General features: G+C 38.7%; 1 protein-coding gene across 4 annotated transcripts in view; it reads left to right on the forward strand.

Moving 5' to 3' along the window:
- Window positions 1–16,840, forward strand: part of CHEK1 (checkpoint kinase 1) — a 49,208-nt gene that overhangs the window by 11,995 nt on the left and 20,373 nt on the right. For all 4 annotated transcript variants that reach the window (XM_054525363.1, XM_024255376.3, XM_054525365.2 and 1 more), the window contains 5 exons: window positions 349–444; window positions 6,615–6,723; window positions 6,917–7,094; window positions 7,338–7,469; window positions 16,716–16,817. In XM_054525363.1, the coding sequence (XP_054381338.1) occupies window positions 349–444; window positions 6,615–6,723; window positions 6,917–7,094; window positions 7,338–7,469; window positions 16,716–16,817 (617 nt within the window). The remainder of the gene's footprint in view (window positions 1–348; window positions 445–6,614; window positions 6,724–6,916; window positions 7,095–7,337; window positions 7,470–16,715; window positions 16,818–16,840) is intronic.

The following is a 16,840-nucleotide window of genomic DNA, read 5'->3' on the forward strand; positions in this document are numbered from 1 at the left end:
ACGTGAGAACATGACATTGAATAATGAAATTCGGTATTGAAAATGGATAAGAGGGGTTTCTGTATCTTTGTTAATCTTGTCACACGAGGAGAAACATTTCCATCTGGCTCTTGTTCTCAGTTGCAAACAATTGAGAATCAGATCAGGGAAGACTACTCCAAGATACAGACAGCAGCACAGAAAAACTGCATGAAATTAAAGCAGTAATTTAGCAGCTTTAATTCTTTCTCTTCCCCAGAAATAATATTTAGACATAAGTAGGCTAACAGAAAATGTGTTTCTTACCGCAAGCCATAGGCTTCTCTAACATGACTCTTTCGTGAATGTTGTCTTAATGTTTGTTTTTAGCTCTGCTGCATAAAATCCTAGTTGAGAATCCATCAGCAAGAATTACCATTCCAGACATCAAAAAAGATAGATGGTACAACAAACCCCTCAAGAAAGGTAATATCCTTAAACTACAAGTTTGTTTGTTTTTCTGTGGAAGAAAAGGTATTTGCAAAGTTATTATCACAAGTCAACAACACATGATAGCTATGATCTCTGTCCTCATGGAGATTATAATGTCCAGTAGAAAAAAATACAGAAATAATTTTGTTTATTAATAATTATAAAGGGGAAAGTCAGGGGACTATAGCTAAGTGTTTGACCAAGTCTAAGGGACAGGGAAGACTTTTCTTCCTGAAGAAATTACATTAAATCTAAGATTTGAAGATTAAAGGGAAGCTAGGCAGGCAAAGTAAGGGGCAGATTTGATTCTGAACAGGGGAAGCAGTATTTGAAAAATCTTAGATTTTAGAAAGTCTGATGCTTTTGAGAAACTTGAGAGATCAGTATGGCACAAGCCGTGTCTGTTGTGTTCATCATTGTATCATCAGTGCTTTAGCACAGTATATGGTGCACCATAGGCGCTCATTAAATATTTGTTGAGTGAGTGAACAGGGAAGTGGGAGAGGAAGACAGGTTTGAGATGAGGCCAGAGAGGTCGCTAGTGGCCAATTTGTGGAAGAAGACCTTGTAAGCCATGTTAAGGATTTTGGGCTTTAACTTAAGACCACTGGGGAGACCTTTGAGAGATTTTAAGCAAGAATATGACATAGTCATATCTTTGGTTTAAAAATATTTCTCTGACTTCCTTTTTTTTTTTCCATTTTTTTTTATGAATAGGGAAAGATTCAGGGTGCTGTAGGTTTTTCTGCTAGTTGTCTAGAAGTGGGAGGATGGTGGCTTGGAATAGGTTAGGGCAATGGTATTGGAGAAATGAGATGATTCCAAAGAAATTTAAGAACTAGTATTGATAGGACTGTTAGGCTGTGAATGGGAGGAGAGAGGACAATGACTAGAGATGAATGAAAAACATTCAGAGAGTTATTAATGTTTAACTCTGTCCTCATGGGTAGAAAAGAGTTAATGTTTAAACATTCACTCTTCTTTAATACCTTTCTGCATGTTTCTTCCTCCTTGTTCTAACTTAAAGTCCAATTCTCCCCTGAGGACACTGCTTCCTCTGAAGCGGTAGGTGTTTTCTTTCCCATACCCTCATGTCCTTTGATCTGGACATGGTACAGGTGTCCTCCTTATTCTTCATTGTCACTTTCTCCCATCTTCCTGTATGTCTCTCCCCTCTAACTTTTGAACCCCAAATTAAAATTTCTGCCGTACCATCACAGTCTCCAAAATGACTCTTGATGTTATTTTCGTCATGATTCTTGGTGATTTAAATATTTGTTTGGATCATCCTCCTGGTATCCTGACTTCACTGTTTCTTGACCCTCTCTCCTATGGTGATGTTGTCTTTGAACACGCTGCACTGATCACCAGTATAATTTTTTCTGACTTCCTCCCTTAATATTCTAACTTAAACAGTACTTTGTATCTGGACTTGCAATTAATTAATTCTGTCTCTTCAGTCTCTTACCTGCTCCCTCTCTAGGTCCTTGATTTCATCTTTACCTATCTTAAATCTTTAGGTTAGTCATTATAAATGACTGCTTTGCGTTCATCATCTTCAACTTCCTTGTCCCCTTCTCTCTTCATCATACTTAGTGGGTAAAACCCAGTAAGTAGTTTCTGTGTTTAATCTAGTAGTTTTCTACGTACTGCACACTTGTACCTGCACAACAGATTGCAGCAGGAGAAAAATACCCAAAAATGTTCACTTTAAATTCAGGATTACTAATCTCAAGTAGGCCCTTAATGCTTCCTGGCATTTGGCCTTCGTTTCCCCACATCTTTCTCTGTCCTGTTCTCCTAAATCACGTTTTTATAATACTTACCTCCTTTTTTTTTTTTTTTTTTGAGACAGGGTCTTGCACTCATCTAGGCTGGAGTGCAGTGGCGCCATCTCAGCTCACTTTAACCTCTGCCTCTCAGGTTCAAGCGATTCGATTCTTGTGCCTTAGCCACCCGAGTAGCTGGGATTACAGGTGTGAACCACCACACCTGGCTAATTTTTATATTTTTAGTAGAGGTTTTGTCATGCTGGCCAGGCTGGTCTCAAACTCCTAGCCTCAAGTGATCCCCCTGCCTCGGCCTCCCAAAGTGCTGGGTTTATAGGTGTGAGCCACTGTGTCTGGTCCCTTAACTTTTATTATCTTCGTCTCCATCCTCACTCTCAGTTGTTCACTTTGCTTCCTGTGTCACTGGGAAGTGAAAGCCACAAGGAGAACTTAGGCAAGCTCCCACCACCATCTGCTCCATACTAACTGCCTCTACGCTCACGTATTCTCTTTCATCCTGTATTGCTGCGGATAAATTGCTCCAAATGTAAGCCAGGTCTTTCTCTTACCCACTCAAGGACTTTGTCTAGCAATTTTTCTCTCTCTCCTACATTATTAATTTTTCCTTCTCTACCGTATCTTTCTAATCAGCATATCTATATGCTTTTTCTCCCATTTTAAAATCAAATCATAATGGTAACAAAATTTCTCTTAACTCCACTTTTCCCTACCATTCCATCTTCTTCACAATTGAACATTCCTAAAATTGCTTCTCATTTCTAACACCTCAAAACTAGTTTTCAGTTTCATCTGTTTTGTTGCCAAAAGTCAACAGTGATTTTTAGAACATGTTGCCAAGTTCAATGTAATAGTCCACTGTGGTCAACCAAGGTCTGAAAAGATTAAATGGAAAATACCAGAAGTAAACAATTCATAGGTTTTATTTATTTATTTAATTTGAGACAGGATCTTGCTCTGTCGCCCAGACTGGAGTGCAGTGGCGTGGTCTCGGCTTACTGAAACTTCTACCTTCTGAGCTTGAATGATCCTCCCATCTCAGCTTCCTGAGTAGCTGGGACTACAGGTGTGAGCCACTATGCCCGGCTAATTTTTGTATTTTTGGTAGAGATGAGGTCTCGCCATGTTGCCTATGCTGTTCTACCAAAAATACAAAAATTAGCCAGGTGTGGTGGTTCACGCCTGTAATCCCAGCTGTTCTCAAACTCCTGGGCTTAAGCAATCCACCCACCCCGGCCTCCCAAAGTGCTGGGATTATAGGCATGAGCCATGATGCCCTGCCATAGGTTTTAAATTGTGTGCTATTCTGAGTAGCATGATAAAATCTTGTGCTGTCCTACTTCATCTCACTTGGGATGTGAATCATTCCTTTTTCCAGTGTATTCACGTTCCATGTGCTACCTGCTTGTAACTCACTTAGTAGCTGTTTTGGTTATTAGATCGAAAGAACATATATAGGGTTTGGTACCATTTGTACTTTCAGGCATCCACTTGAACATATCCCTCCGTGGATAAGGGGGATACTACTGTAGTCAGTTCTCAGACCTCTTGTTTTATCTCATCAGTATTTTATACAGTTGATCATGCCCTCCTCCTTTAAACATTTTCTTCATTTGGCTTCCAGGCACTACACTCTTCTGATTTTCGTCCTTCTCACTGGTCGCTCTTTTCAGTCTCTTTTGATGGTTTTTTTTCATCTGCTCAGCCTCCTACTATTGGAGTTCTCCAGGGCTGAATCTATGGATCTCCTTTGTTTTCTTCTCCACACTCATTCCATTAGTGATATTACTTGGTTTCATGGCTCTAAATTAAACTATATGTTGATAGTCACATTTATATCAACCTAGACCTTTCCTCTGAATTCCAAACTTACATGTCTTAACTGCCTTCTGAAATTTCACTTGAATGTTAAGAGGCATCTCAAACTTGATGAATTCCAAACTGAGTTACTGATCTTTTCCTCTCAAACTCGTTCCTTTTCAAAGTCTTTCCCATGTTGGTTAATGGCAACTGCATTATTCTTATTATGCAGATCAGAAACCTTGGAATCATCCTTCATTTTTCTCCTTCTCTTTTACTTCACATCCAGTCCACCAGGTAATTCTGTTAACTTCTATCTTTAAAAAAAAATCTTAGAATCTGATTACCTTTTTTTTTTGAGACGGAGTCTCTCTGTGTCCCCCAGGTTGGAGTGCAGTGGCACGATCTCAGCTCACTGCAAGCTCCGCCTCCCAGGTTCACGCCATTCTTCTGCCTCAGCCTCCCGAGTAGCTGGGACTACAGGCGCCCGCCAACACGCCCTTCTAATTTTTTGTATTTTTAGTAGAAACAGGGTTTCACCATGTTAGCCAAGATGGTCTCGATCTCCTGACCTCGTGTTCCGCCCGTCTCGGCCTCCCAAAGTGCTAGGATTACAGGCGTGAGCCGCCGCGCCCGGCCTGATTACCTTTTTTTTTTTTTTTTTTTTTTTACCTCTACTGCTACCCTATCATTCCAAACTACTATGATATCTTTCCAAAATGTTCTGATTTAAAAGTAAGTTAGAATATATCACTGTTCTACCCAAATCCTCCAATGCTTTAGTTCTCACCCATAGTGTAAGCTAAAATCAGTTCATGACCTGTGAGTTCTTACACAATTTTGTCCCTTACATTACCTCTCCAACCTCAATTCTGCTTTGCTCCCCCTTGGTCATATTGTTGGTCTTCTCATTGTTCTCCAAGTGCTCTAGGCACACTTCTACCTCACTGTTTTTGTAATGACTGTTCCTATGCCTGAAAATGCTTTTTCCCATGGGACTTATTTGCATGTCTTATTCTCTCACTTTCTTTGGATATTGACTTCAGTGTCATCTTTCCAATAAGCCTTTCCTGGCCATGCTATTTAAAACGGTATCCTCTTCCCTCTAACACATTTCTTAAATTTTTAAAATTTTTACTATCTTGTGGATATATGCAATCCAACACATTTCTTCATTTTATTTTCCTCCATTGTACTTACCACCATTTAGCTTATTGATTTTTAAGTGTACATGAATTTATTTTATGTTATTTTGTCTTTCCTCAGTAGAATGTAGGATTTAAGAGGTCAAGGGTTTTTTTCTATTTTGCTCACTGCTGAATACCTAATACCTAGAATAATGCCTGGCACAGAGTAGACCTAATAAAATATTTGAATGAATGGATTAATAAATAAAAAGCAGGTTTAAAAAAAAAACTTAAGCATGTTTAAGTGGTTTGGGTACAGATCCTGTAGAGAGGAAGAGGCTGACAGTCTAAGAGAAAGGGAATAAATAACAGAGGATCAAGATCCCTGAGGAGATAGAAGGGTATGGGCTCCAGAGCACGAGTAGAGAGATGAACATTAGGTAGGAGAATGGAAGGGATGAAAGGATGTATAATAATCCAAGTAACTTAGATTTAGTAGGGATAAGTTGATATAGTTTCTGTCTAATGGCTTTATTTTCTCTCTGAAATGGGAGGTAGTAGCATAGGTACTGGACGGTAGTCATGGGAATTACAGAGAAGTGTAGTTTTGACGTGATCCTTGTGGAGAAAAGGAAAGGAAACTAGAGAAACAAATATAATTATCTGGCAATATTGAGGTTTGGCTAGGGATTGTAACCATAAATTTACAGTGGCGTCATTTTCCATATAATATTCTTCTTTATAAAGCTTTTCCAAGGAATCAAAGAATGTTGGCTATAGCAGATTCATAATGTTTATTGCTATTATCGTAAATTATTTTTTATTTTAAAAAGTTCTAGTCCTTTAGCCAGGTCTGTCGTCTTCATAGAACACTGTTCTGTTACCCATAAAAGATGCCATTAAGATTGTGGCCTGGGCCAGGCGCGGCGGATCACAAGGTCAGGAGATCAACACCATCCTGGCTAACACGGTGAAACCCCGTCTCTCCTAAAAATACAAAAAAAAAAAAATTAGCTGGGCATGGTGGCAGGCACCTGTAGTCCCAGCTACTCGGGAGGCTGAGGCAGGAGAATGGCATGAACCCGGGAGACAGAGCTTGTAGTGAGCCAAGATCGGGCCACTGCACTCCAGCCTCGGTGATAGAGTGAAACTCCGTCTCAAAGAAAGAAAAAAAAAGATTGTGGTCTGAGCATACTCCACACTTTGAACATGCCTACAGATCATACTTAGGTATTGTAAAATACCTAATTTGACAAGCCTTAGTAATTTTATAACTTGGCCATATTTTTTATAAAATCATACAGGAAGACTGTTTTATATCTTAAAAGAATTTTGTGTTAAATAAATAGATTTAGACATAGTTTTACTTCTTCAAGTTGCCAGTTGGGTTAATTTAAAAACATACTTGCATAGGAGACTTGAAAGCATTTGTGTTTGTTTTCTTTTTTAGGGGCAAAAAGGCCCCGAGTCACTTCAGGTGGTGTGTCAGAGTCTCCCAGTGGATTCTCTAAGCACATTCAATCCAATTTGGACTTCTCTCCAGTAAACAGCGCTTCTAGGTAAGACTGATAAAGATTGAGTAGTTTTTGATTATAGTATTATTCCCCATGAAGAATAATACATGTATGTGTTTTTTCATAGTAATCGACATTAACATAATACTGTAAGCGTGAGAACTTTTGTGTGATATAAGAAAGGCCTGATAGATTTTATTGTATTAAATGCATGTTTCTTACTGTCTTAATGCGTCAGTGAAGAAAATGTGAAGTACTCCAGTTCTCAGCCAGAACCACGCACAGGTCTTTCCTTATGGGATACCAGTCCCTCATACATTGATAAATTGGTACAAGGGATCAGCTTTTCCCAGCCCACATGTCCTGATCATATGCTTCTGAATAGTCAGTTACTTGGCACCCCAGGATCCTCACAGGTGAGGGAATTTAATTTTTTAAATCAGTAATGGCAGCTCTTTATTTTGTATCGTCTTAAAGTCCTTTTTTAATGTGTAAATCTTAGATATGTAACTTTTAAATCACATGTATTTTTTTTGGTCAAGGAAGAAAGAGGAGGGAGGCCTTCATGCAAAATAATTTTAAGTCAGACTAAATAGCTATGATATTACTGTCTTTAGTCATAATGGATTTATTCAGTTGTCTTCTGTTTGACAATATAGAACCCTTGGCAGCGGTTGGTCAAAAGAATGACACGATTCTTTACCAAATTGGATGCAGACAAATCTTATCAATGCCTGAAAGAGACTTGTGAGAAGTTGGGCTATCAATGGAAGAAGAGTTGTATGAATCAGGTGTGTTTCGTTGATTTTCATTATACCTTTTCCTGAAGAAAAATTTAAATATTTGAGTAAAAGCTATCATTAGTATATTTTTTAAATATAGGTGGTGGCTCACACCTGTAATCCCAGCTTTTTGGGAGGCCGGGGTGGGCAGATCACCTGAGGTCAGGAGTTCGAGACCAGCCTGGCCAACATGGTGAAACCCTTTCTCTACTAAAAGTACAAAAATTTAGCTGGCCTGGTGGTGCATGGCTATAATCCCAGCTTCTCGGGAGGCTGAGGCAGGAGAATTGCTTGAACCTGGAAGACAGAAGTTGCAGTGAGCTGAGATCCTGCCAGTGCACTCCTGCCTGGCCAACAGAGTGAGACTGTCTCAAAAAAACAAACAAACATAAAAATACAAAGTAATTAGTTAATTTGAAAAAGAAACTATTTAAGTAAAATGTTCTTTACCTTAAGAAATAATATATATTTTTTTCTGTTAAGTTTTGTTTATTATTTTTTAATTTTTAATTTTTAGCCACTGTGCCTGGCCTAAGAAATAATATTTCTTAAAAGACCTTTTTATTGTTATTAAAAATAATAGGGAGCTGGAATCATTATCTTCTTAAAAACTATATATACTTAAACTGCAGACAATAACAGCTGACTGCCTACTATGAAAGACGAATACATTAGCAATCCCACAGTTTCTCCCATCTCCCTTGATTGCATCCGTCAATTTTTATTGTTTATATTATTAGAGCATAGTTATAACATTGGTATTCTAAACTGTCTTTAAGACTTTTCAAAAAAATGTTAATGAAAGACAAATAGGGGAGCTATTTATACCGAAGGAGACTAAAGAGGCCTGATAACTTAAGATCATGCATTCATGATCTTTCACTAGATCGTGTATTTGAAAAAAACTCTTACGGACATTATTGGAACAATAGGGGAAATTTGAATATGGACTGCATATTAGGTAATGTTTTTGTATCAGCGTCAGATTTCTTGGGTGTGATAATACTGTGGTTTGTAGGAGAATGCCCTTGTTCAAAGGAGAAATGTGTTGAAGCAAAGTTGAAGTGATATCTTCATTCAGCTTAAAATTTAAAAAAATAGAGGGCAAACAACTACATAAAGGCAAATAAACGCACACATATCTGGTAGATAAGGCCAATGAAGAGTATATGGTTATTTATTGTACTCTTCTTTCAGTTTTTCTGTAGATTTGAGTTTTCAACATTAAAAGTTGGGGTAACTGTTATTCTGTAGAAATCTGAGGTCAGCCCGATAATCTTCTCACTCACATGGGTGATTCACTTTTTTCAGGTAGACTCAGAGATAGAATTTGCATAACATAAGGATCATCACTTTAACCATTTTAAAATGTAAAATGCAGTGCTTTTTAGTATATTCACAAGGTTGTGCAACCATCGTCCCTAATTCCAGAACGTTGCATCACCACAGGGAACAAAACAAAACAAAACAAAAAACCTCTCTACCACCTAGAGTCACTCTTTATTCCTTTCTTCCTCCATTCCCAGCAACCTCGAATCTACTTTCTGTCTTTAGGGATTGCCTTTTTGGACATTTTATATAAATGGAATCATATAACGTAGTCCTTTGGGTCTGTCTGCTTTCATTTAGCATAATGTTTTCAAGGTTCATAGCATTTATCAGTACTTTATTCCTTTTTATGACTGAATAATATTCCATAGTGTGTATGTATTACATTTTGTTTATCCATTCATCCATTGATGGACATTTGGGTTGTTTCTACTTTTTGGTCATTATGAATAATACTGCTATGAACAATCTTGTACCAGTTTTTGTGTGACCATATGTTTTCAATTTCTTAGATACATATGGAGGAGTAGAATTGTTGGAGCATATGGTAACTCTTCATTTAACTTTTTTGAGAAACTGTGAAATGATTTTTCCAAAGCACCTGTACCATTTTACATTCCCATCAGTAATGTAAGAGGGTTCCAATTTCTCTACATCCTTGCCAACACTTACTGCCTCCCCTTTTTACTATAGCCATCCTAGTGTGTATGAAGTGTTATCTCATTTTGCTTTTGATTTTCATTTCCCTAAAGACTAATGACCTTGAGCATATTCTTATATGCTTATTGGCCATTTCTTTATAACAGTATCTGGATCTTTTGTCCATACTTTACCTGGATTGTTTTTATTGTTGAGTTGTTAGAGTTCTTTGTACATTCTGGACACTAGAACCTTGTCAGATACCTGATTTGCAAATATTTTATCCCATTCTGTGGGAGAAAATTCCCCCATTCTTTCGTTTTCTTGTTAGTGTTGTTTGATGTACACAAGTTTTAGATTTTGATGAATTCCAGTGGATCTATAATTTCTCCTTTGTTGCCTATGCTTTTAGTGTCAAATTTAAGAAACTGTTGCCTGATATAAGATTGTAAAGGTTTATACTTTATGCTTTCTTTTAGGAGTCCCAGCCTCCTAAGTAGCTGGGACTACAGTCTTAAAGTTTAGCTCTTACATTTAGGTCTTTGTCCATTTTGAGTTAATATTTGTGTATAGTATGAGGTAGGGTGCAAATTCAAATGTTTGTATGTGAATATTCAGTTTTTCCAGCACCATTTGTTGAATATATCTTTTCCTATTAGATGGTCTTGGCACCTTTGTTGAAAATAAATAGGTCATAGATGTATGGGTTTATTTCTGGACTCTCAGTTCTTTTTTTTTTTTCTTTTCTTTTTCTTCCCCCATGGACTCAGTTCTTTATTTTATGGATCTGTATGTCTATGCTATGCCACTACCACACTATTTTGATTACTGTAGCTTTATAGTGAATTTTGACATTAGAAAGTATGAGTTGTCCAAGTTTGTTCTTTTTTTCGAGGTATTTTGGTTATTTGTGGCCCCTTGTTTTTCTTTTAGGATTATCTTATTTCTGCAAGAAAAAAATTTGGAATTTTAAGAGATTACATTGAATCTGTAGATTAACTTGGGGAGTATTTCCATTTTAGTACATATTGAGTATTCCTTATTCAAGGTGCTTGGGACCAAAAGTTTTGTGGATTTTACATTTGTTTGGATTTTGGAATATTTGCATATGCATATTGAGATAACTTACAGGTGGGACTGAAGTTGAAACATGAATAATTTTATTTATGCTTCATAGATACCTTATACAGATAGCCTGAAGGTAATTTTATACAATGTTTTAAATAATTTTGTGCATAAAACAAAGTTTGTACATTGAACTATCAGAAAGCAAACTTATTGGGTATGAAATTTTCAATTTGTCGCATCATGTCAGCACCTGAAAAGTTTTGGAGTTTGGAACATTTTGGATTTCAGATTTTAGATTAAGGATGCTAAACCTCTAATAGTAACTCTTCCAATCCAATAACATGGGGCCTTTTTTTTTTTCCATTTTTTTAGGGTCTTTAATTTCTTTCAAGAATATTTTGTAGTTTTCAGTGTTCAAGTCTTGCACTTCCTAGGTTAAATGTAATCCTGTGTATTCTTTTTTTTTTATCCTGATGCTGATGTAAATGGAATTTTTTTCAATTTTATTTTCAAATTGTTCATTGCTAGTATATATGCAAATGAATTTTGTATATTGATCTTGTATCCTGAAAATTTGCTGAATTCATTAACTCCAGTAGTTTTTTTGACAAATTCTTTAGGTTTTTTAATATATTAAGATTACATTATTTGGCAGGGCGTGGTGGCTCATGCCTGTAATCCCAGCACTTTGGGAGCCTGAGGTGGGTGGATCACCTGAGGTCAGGAGTTTGAGATCAGCCTGGCCAGCATGGTGAAGCCCCATCTCTACTAAAAATACAAAAAATTAGCTGGGCGTCGTGGCAGGTGCCAGTAATCCCAGCTACTCGGGAGGCTGAGGCCAGAGAATCGCTTGAACCTGGGAAGCAGAGGTTGCAGTGAGCTGAGATTGCGCCACTGCACTACAGCCTGGGCGACACGGATCGAGACTCCGTCTCAAAAAAAAAAAAAAAAAAAAAATTACATTGTTTATCAATAGAGATACAAGAAATTGTTTTACTTTTTTTTTTTTTAAACCCAGATGCCTTTTAATTCTTTTTGTTTAGTTGTCTTGGCTAGAACTTCCAACATTATGTTGAACAGAAATACAGTCTTTGTCTTGATCTCAGGGGAAAGTTTCGAGTCTTTCAGCATTAAGTATGATGTTAGCTGTGGGGTTTTTGTTTTTATGATGGAAGAATATTGTATTTTGTCAAATGTTTTCTCTGTCTATTGAGATAATCATGTGGATTTTTTTTCCCTTTATTAATATAGTGTATTAATACCTTGAGCTCCTGTGCCCAAGTGATCCTCTCATCTCAGCCTCCTAAGTAGCTGGGACTACAGGTGTACACTACCATACCCAGCTAACTTTTTAAAAATGTTTTTGTAGAGATGCAGTCTCTCTGTGTTGACCAGGCTGGCCTTGACCTTCTGGGCTCAAGTGATCCTCCTGAGTAGTGGGTACTACAGATATGCACCACCATGCCCAGCTAAATTGACAGTTTTCATCAATCTGTTTATTTTGTCTAATGTTAGTATATCCACATCAGCTCACCAGCTATCTTGTGTATTTTCCTTTTTTTAGATGGAGTCTCACTATGTTGCCTAGGCTAGAGTGTAGTGGCTACTTACAGGCACGATCATAGTGCAATGCAGCCTCAAACTTCTGCGCTCAAGTGACCCTCCTGCCTTGGCCTCCCAAGTAGGTGGGACTGCAGGCATATACCACCGTACCCAGCCATCAGCTCTCTTTTGGTTATTGTTTCCATGGTCTTTTTTTTTTTTCCTTTTTCTTTTAACATATTTGTGTCTTTGAATCTAAAGTGCCTTAGCCGGGTGTTATGGCTCACACCTGTAATCCCAGCACTTTAGGAGGCTGAGGCAGGCAGATCACTTGAGGCCAGGAGTTTGAGACCAGCCTGGCCAACATGGTGAAACTCCTTCTCTACTAAAAATATTTTAAAAATTAGTTAGGCATTGTGGTGTGCACCTGTAATGCCAGCTACTGGGGAGGCTTTAGGTGGGAGGATAGCCTGAGCCATGGGAGATCAAGGCTGCAGTAAGCCGTGATCTGATTGCATGACTGCTCTCCAGCCTGGGTGGCTGTTAATCTTACTGAGGATCTCTTTTATGTGAGACGCTGCTGCTCTCTTGCTGCCTTGCTGCTTTTATGTTTCTCTGTTGACCACAGTTTGACTATGATGTATCTTGGTGTGGATTTCTTTGTTCATTCTATTTGGAGTTCATTGAGCTTCTTGGATATGTAAATTAATGTTTTTAATCACACTTGGGAAGTTTTTGGCCATTATTTCTTAAGATTTTTTTTGTATCTAACTCTCCTCTCCCTCTTGGACTCATTATGTTTATTGTTGGTATACTTTTCTTCTTTCTTTATGTTTCTCAGGGACAGTTTTGGTTGCTGTTTTTCCTTTATATGAGCCATACTTTGTTTCCTTATATGCTTTGTAATTTTTTGTTGAAAACTGGACATATTGTGGCAATATGTGGCAACTCTAGAAGTCAGATTTTCCCCTCTTGCCAGTGTTTGTTACTGCTTGATGTAGTTGTTTGTTTTTTTAGTGCTTTTTTTTTTTTTTTTTTTTTTTTTTTTTGAGATGGAGCTTCGCTCTTGTTGCCCAGGCTGGAGTGCAGTGGCGTGATCTTGGCTCACTGCAACCTCCACCTCCTGGGTTCAAGTGAGTCTCCTGCCTCAGCCTTCCAAGTAGCTGGGATTACAGGCACTTGCCACCATGCCCTGCTAACTTTTTGTATTTTTATTAGAGATGGGGTTTCATCATGTTGGCCAGGCTGGTCTCGAACTCCCGACCTCAGGTGATCCATCCGCCTCAGCCTCCAAAGTGCTGGGATTACAGGTGTGAGCCACTGTGCCCGGCCCTAGTGATTTTTCTGATATAATTTTTTAAAGTTGGTATTGTTTGTCATGCATGGTTGTACAGTTTCTGTCTCATTAGTTTTAGTGGTCAGCTAATGATTGGACAGATATTTCCTTAAATTCTGTGTACCAAAAACAAAAAATCTGCAGAGTGGTTCTGTATTTGTGTTGGGGCACACCTTCAATACTCAACCAAGAAGTTTACAACGTTGCTTCAGCCTTCACTGTCTGCTTGTGCAAAATACAAAGTTAGGGCACATGTAGAGCTTAGGGGCCTTCTCAGCTCTTTCCTAAGCATATGTACTGCCCTGGTCATGGGTGTGTCTTTGTAGATTCCCAGATATATTTTGGACCTTTTGGAGTCCTATTCCCCAGAAACATCTCACTCCCTAACCTCTTCTTCCAAACTTCTTGGGTAGTCTGTTTGCACCAGTTGCTTTCATTGCTTTGGGCAACAGAGACTAAAGCATTTACCTGTAAGTGTTTTCAACAAACGCTACTCAGGAGCAGCTTTAGCACAAGGTGAGTTAGAGTTACAAAGGTGAAATAAAGACAAGCCTCTTTTTTTTTGAGATGGAGTCTCGCACTGTTCCCCAGTCTGGAGTGCAATGGTGCGATCTCAGCCCACTGCAACTTCTGCCTCCTGGGTTCGAGCGATTCTCCTGCCTCAGCCTCCCAAGTAGCTGGGATTACAGGCATCTGTCACCACGCCCCACTAATTTTTGTATTTTTAGTAGAGACAGGGTTTCACCATGTTCATCAGGCTGGTCTTGAACTCCTGACCTCAGGTGATCCACCCACCTCGGCCTCCCCAAGTGTTGGGATTACAGGCATGAGCCACTGTGCCTGGCCAGGACAAGCCTTTTGATCAGGTCATTTTAGAGGGTCAGATGGGCTTAAGATTGTAAATGAGGTTTATTCTGCTCCCATCTGGACCTATACCTTAAATACGGACTGTTATTTTCAAGGCTGCTACTGAGTGAGGAGCAGGGGATGGGAACAGGGTAAGTTACAATGCCAGAAAGCTCACTGTTCTTACTGCGTTTCACTTATTTTGAATAAGTTGCTGCGAGCTTTTAGTTAGTTTACAATGTTCTGAAAAAGTTGATTCTGACAGGTTTTGGCAGGTTTTTAAAATTGCTTTTGTGGAGTAATGGACATCTGGAGTTCTTTTCTCTGCCATTTTCACTGACATCACTCCTTGATTCACTCTCTCTCAGTTCTTGAAGTATTTTCTTTGTCTTTGAAGTTTAAGAGCTTAATTCAGATGTGTTGAGTTGAATATCTTGTATTAATTTTCCCAGAACATAGTGGGTTATTTCAGTGCTGCACAGTCGTGGTAGAGTTGTGTGTTTTCATAGTTTCTTGAAGTAAGAATTATTACAAATACTTTTGTAATTTGAGCTGTGTTTTTCGGGCAAATCTGCTGATCTTGCTCGGGCTCAACTCATCCAGCTGTAGTCATTGGATGTCTTTACTGTGGCTGGTGGTCTAAAACATCCTTACTCCCATGTTTGGAGTCTTGGCACTGTCTGTTAGCTGAGACTTTCTTTCCGCATCATTCAGCTAGGCTGAGCGTCTTTACATGCCATAGGAACGTTCTAAAAGACAGAAAGTGGAAGTTGAAGGCCTCTCAAGACCTTTGCCATCTTCTAATTGCCACTCTAGCTTTTCAGCCACAAGTCAGGAAGTCAGGCCTTTTTCTTTTTCTTTTTTTTTTTTTTTTTTTTGAGACAGAGTCTCGCTATGTCGCCCAGGCTGGAGTGCAATGGCGCAATCCCGGCTCACTGCAACCTCTGCCTTCTGGGTTCAAGAGATTCTCCTGCCTCAGCCTCCCGAGTAGCTGGGATTACAGGTGCCCGCCACCACGCCCAGCTAAGTTTTTTGTATTTTTAATGGAGACAGGGTTTCACCAGGTTACCCAGGCTGGTCTCGAATCCCTGGCCTCAGGTGATCCACCCGCCTCAGCCTCCCAAAGTGCTGGGATTACAGGCGTGAGCCACCACGCCCGGCCGAGGCCTTTTTCTTTCTTATGTTTTAATAATCTTGTTTTTCCTCCCATTATGTTTTCATCTTTGATTGTTTCTTCTTTCAGTGGTATTTTGGTAAAACACAGTAAGTTTTGTTGCTATGAGTTCATATACACTCAATCCCTAGGAGCTGCACCCCTGTTGATAGATTGGGTTGGGGATACACATACCCATTGGGAGAAGAGAGACTCTGGAATGAGTGAGATTATCAGCATACTTAATATTACTCCTGTTACGGAGGTAGCCAGCAAATTTTTTTAATTTTTTTTAATTGATAGAATAATTGTAATGTATTCATGGGGTATGTAGTGATGTTTTGAGTCATATAATGTATAGTGATCAGATCAGGATAATTAGCATATTCATAATCTCAAACATTGGTCGTTTCTTTGTGATAGGAATGTTCAGTATCCTTCTAGCTATTTGAAACTCTATTATTGTTAAGTATAGTCATCCTACAGTGGTCTAGAACTTACTCCTATCTAGCTGTAATTTTGTATTCTTTCACAAATTTCTCTCTTTCCCTTCCCTCTCCCCTTGCTAGACTCTAGTATCCTCTGTTCTACCTTCTACTTCTATGAAATTAACTGTTTTTTTGTTTCTTCATATGAGTGAGAACATGCGATGTTTAATTTTCTGTTCCTGGCTTATTTCACTTTACATAATGTCCTCCAGTTCCACCCATGTTGCTGCAAATGACAGGATTTCATTCCTTTATATGGCTGAGTAGTATTTCGTTGTGTATATATGTCATATTATCCTCATCTGTTTGCTTGGATTTTTGTTTTGTTTTTTTTGAGACAGGGTCTCACTCTGTCGCCCATGCTAGAGTGCAGTGACAGAATCATAGCTCACTGCAGCTTCAACCTCCTGGGCTCAAGTGACCCTTCTGCCTTAGCCCCCTGAGTAGCGGGGCCTGTAGGCATGCACCACCATGCCCGCTAATTTTTTGGGAATTTTAGTAGAGATGAGGTGTCGATATGTTGCCCAGGCTGGTCTCAAGCGATCCTTCTGCTTTGGCCTCCCAAAGTGCTGGATTACAGGCTTGAGCCACAGTGCCTGGCCTACTCTCATCTGTTGTTGGATACCTAGGTTGATTCCATATCTTGGCTATTGTGAATAATGCTGTAGGGATGCAAATGTCTCTTCCATATAATTTCCTTTCCTTTGGATAACATCTCAGTAGTGGGATTGCTGGAACATATAGGTAGTTTTATTTGTAGTTTTTTGAGAAACTTCCATTCTGTTCTTCATAGTGGGTTTACTAGTTTATTATCTACTCACCTATGTGGCTTAACCTTATTTTTGTTGCCTTAGGTTACTGTATCAACAACTGATAGGAGAAACAATAAACTCATTTTCAAAGTGAATTTGTTAGAAATGGATGATAAAATATTGGTTGACTTCAGGCTTTCTAAGGTATTTTTATGTTTTATTGTATT

This window comes from Pongo abelii, chromosome 9 (genome assembly GCF_028885655.2).
Source record: "Pongo abelii isolate AG06213 chromosome 9, NHGRI_mPonAbe1-v2.0_pri, whole genome shotgun sequence".
Classification (NCBI taxonomy): domain Eukaryota; kingdom Metazoa; phylum Chordata; class Mammalia; order Primates; family Hominidae; genus Pongo; species Pongo abelii.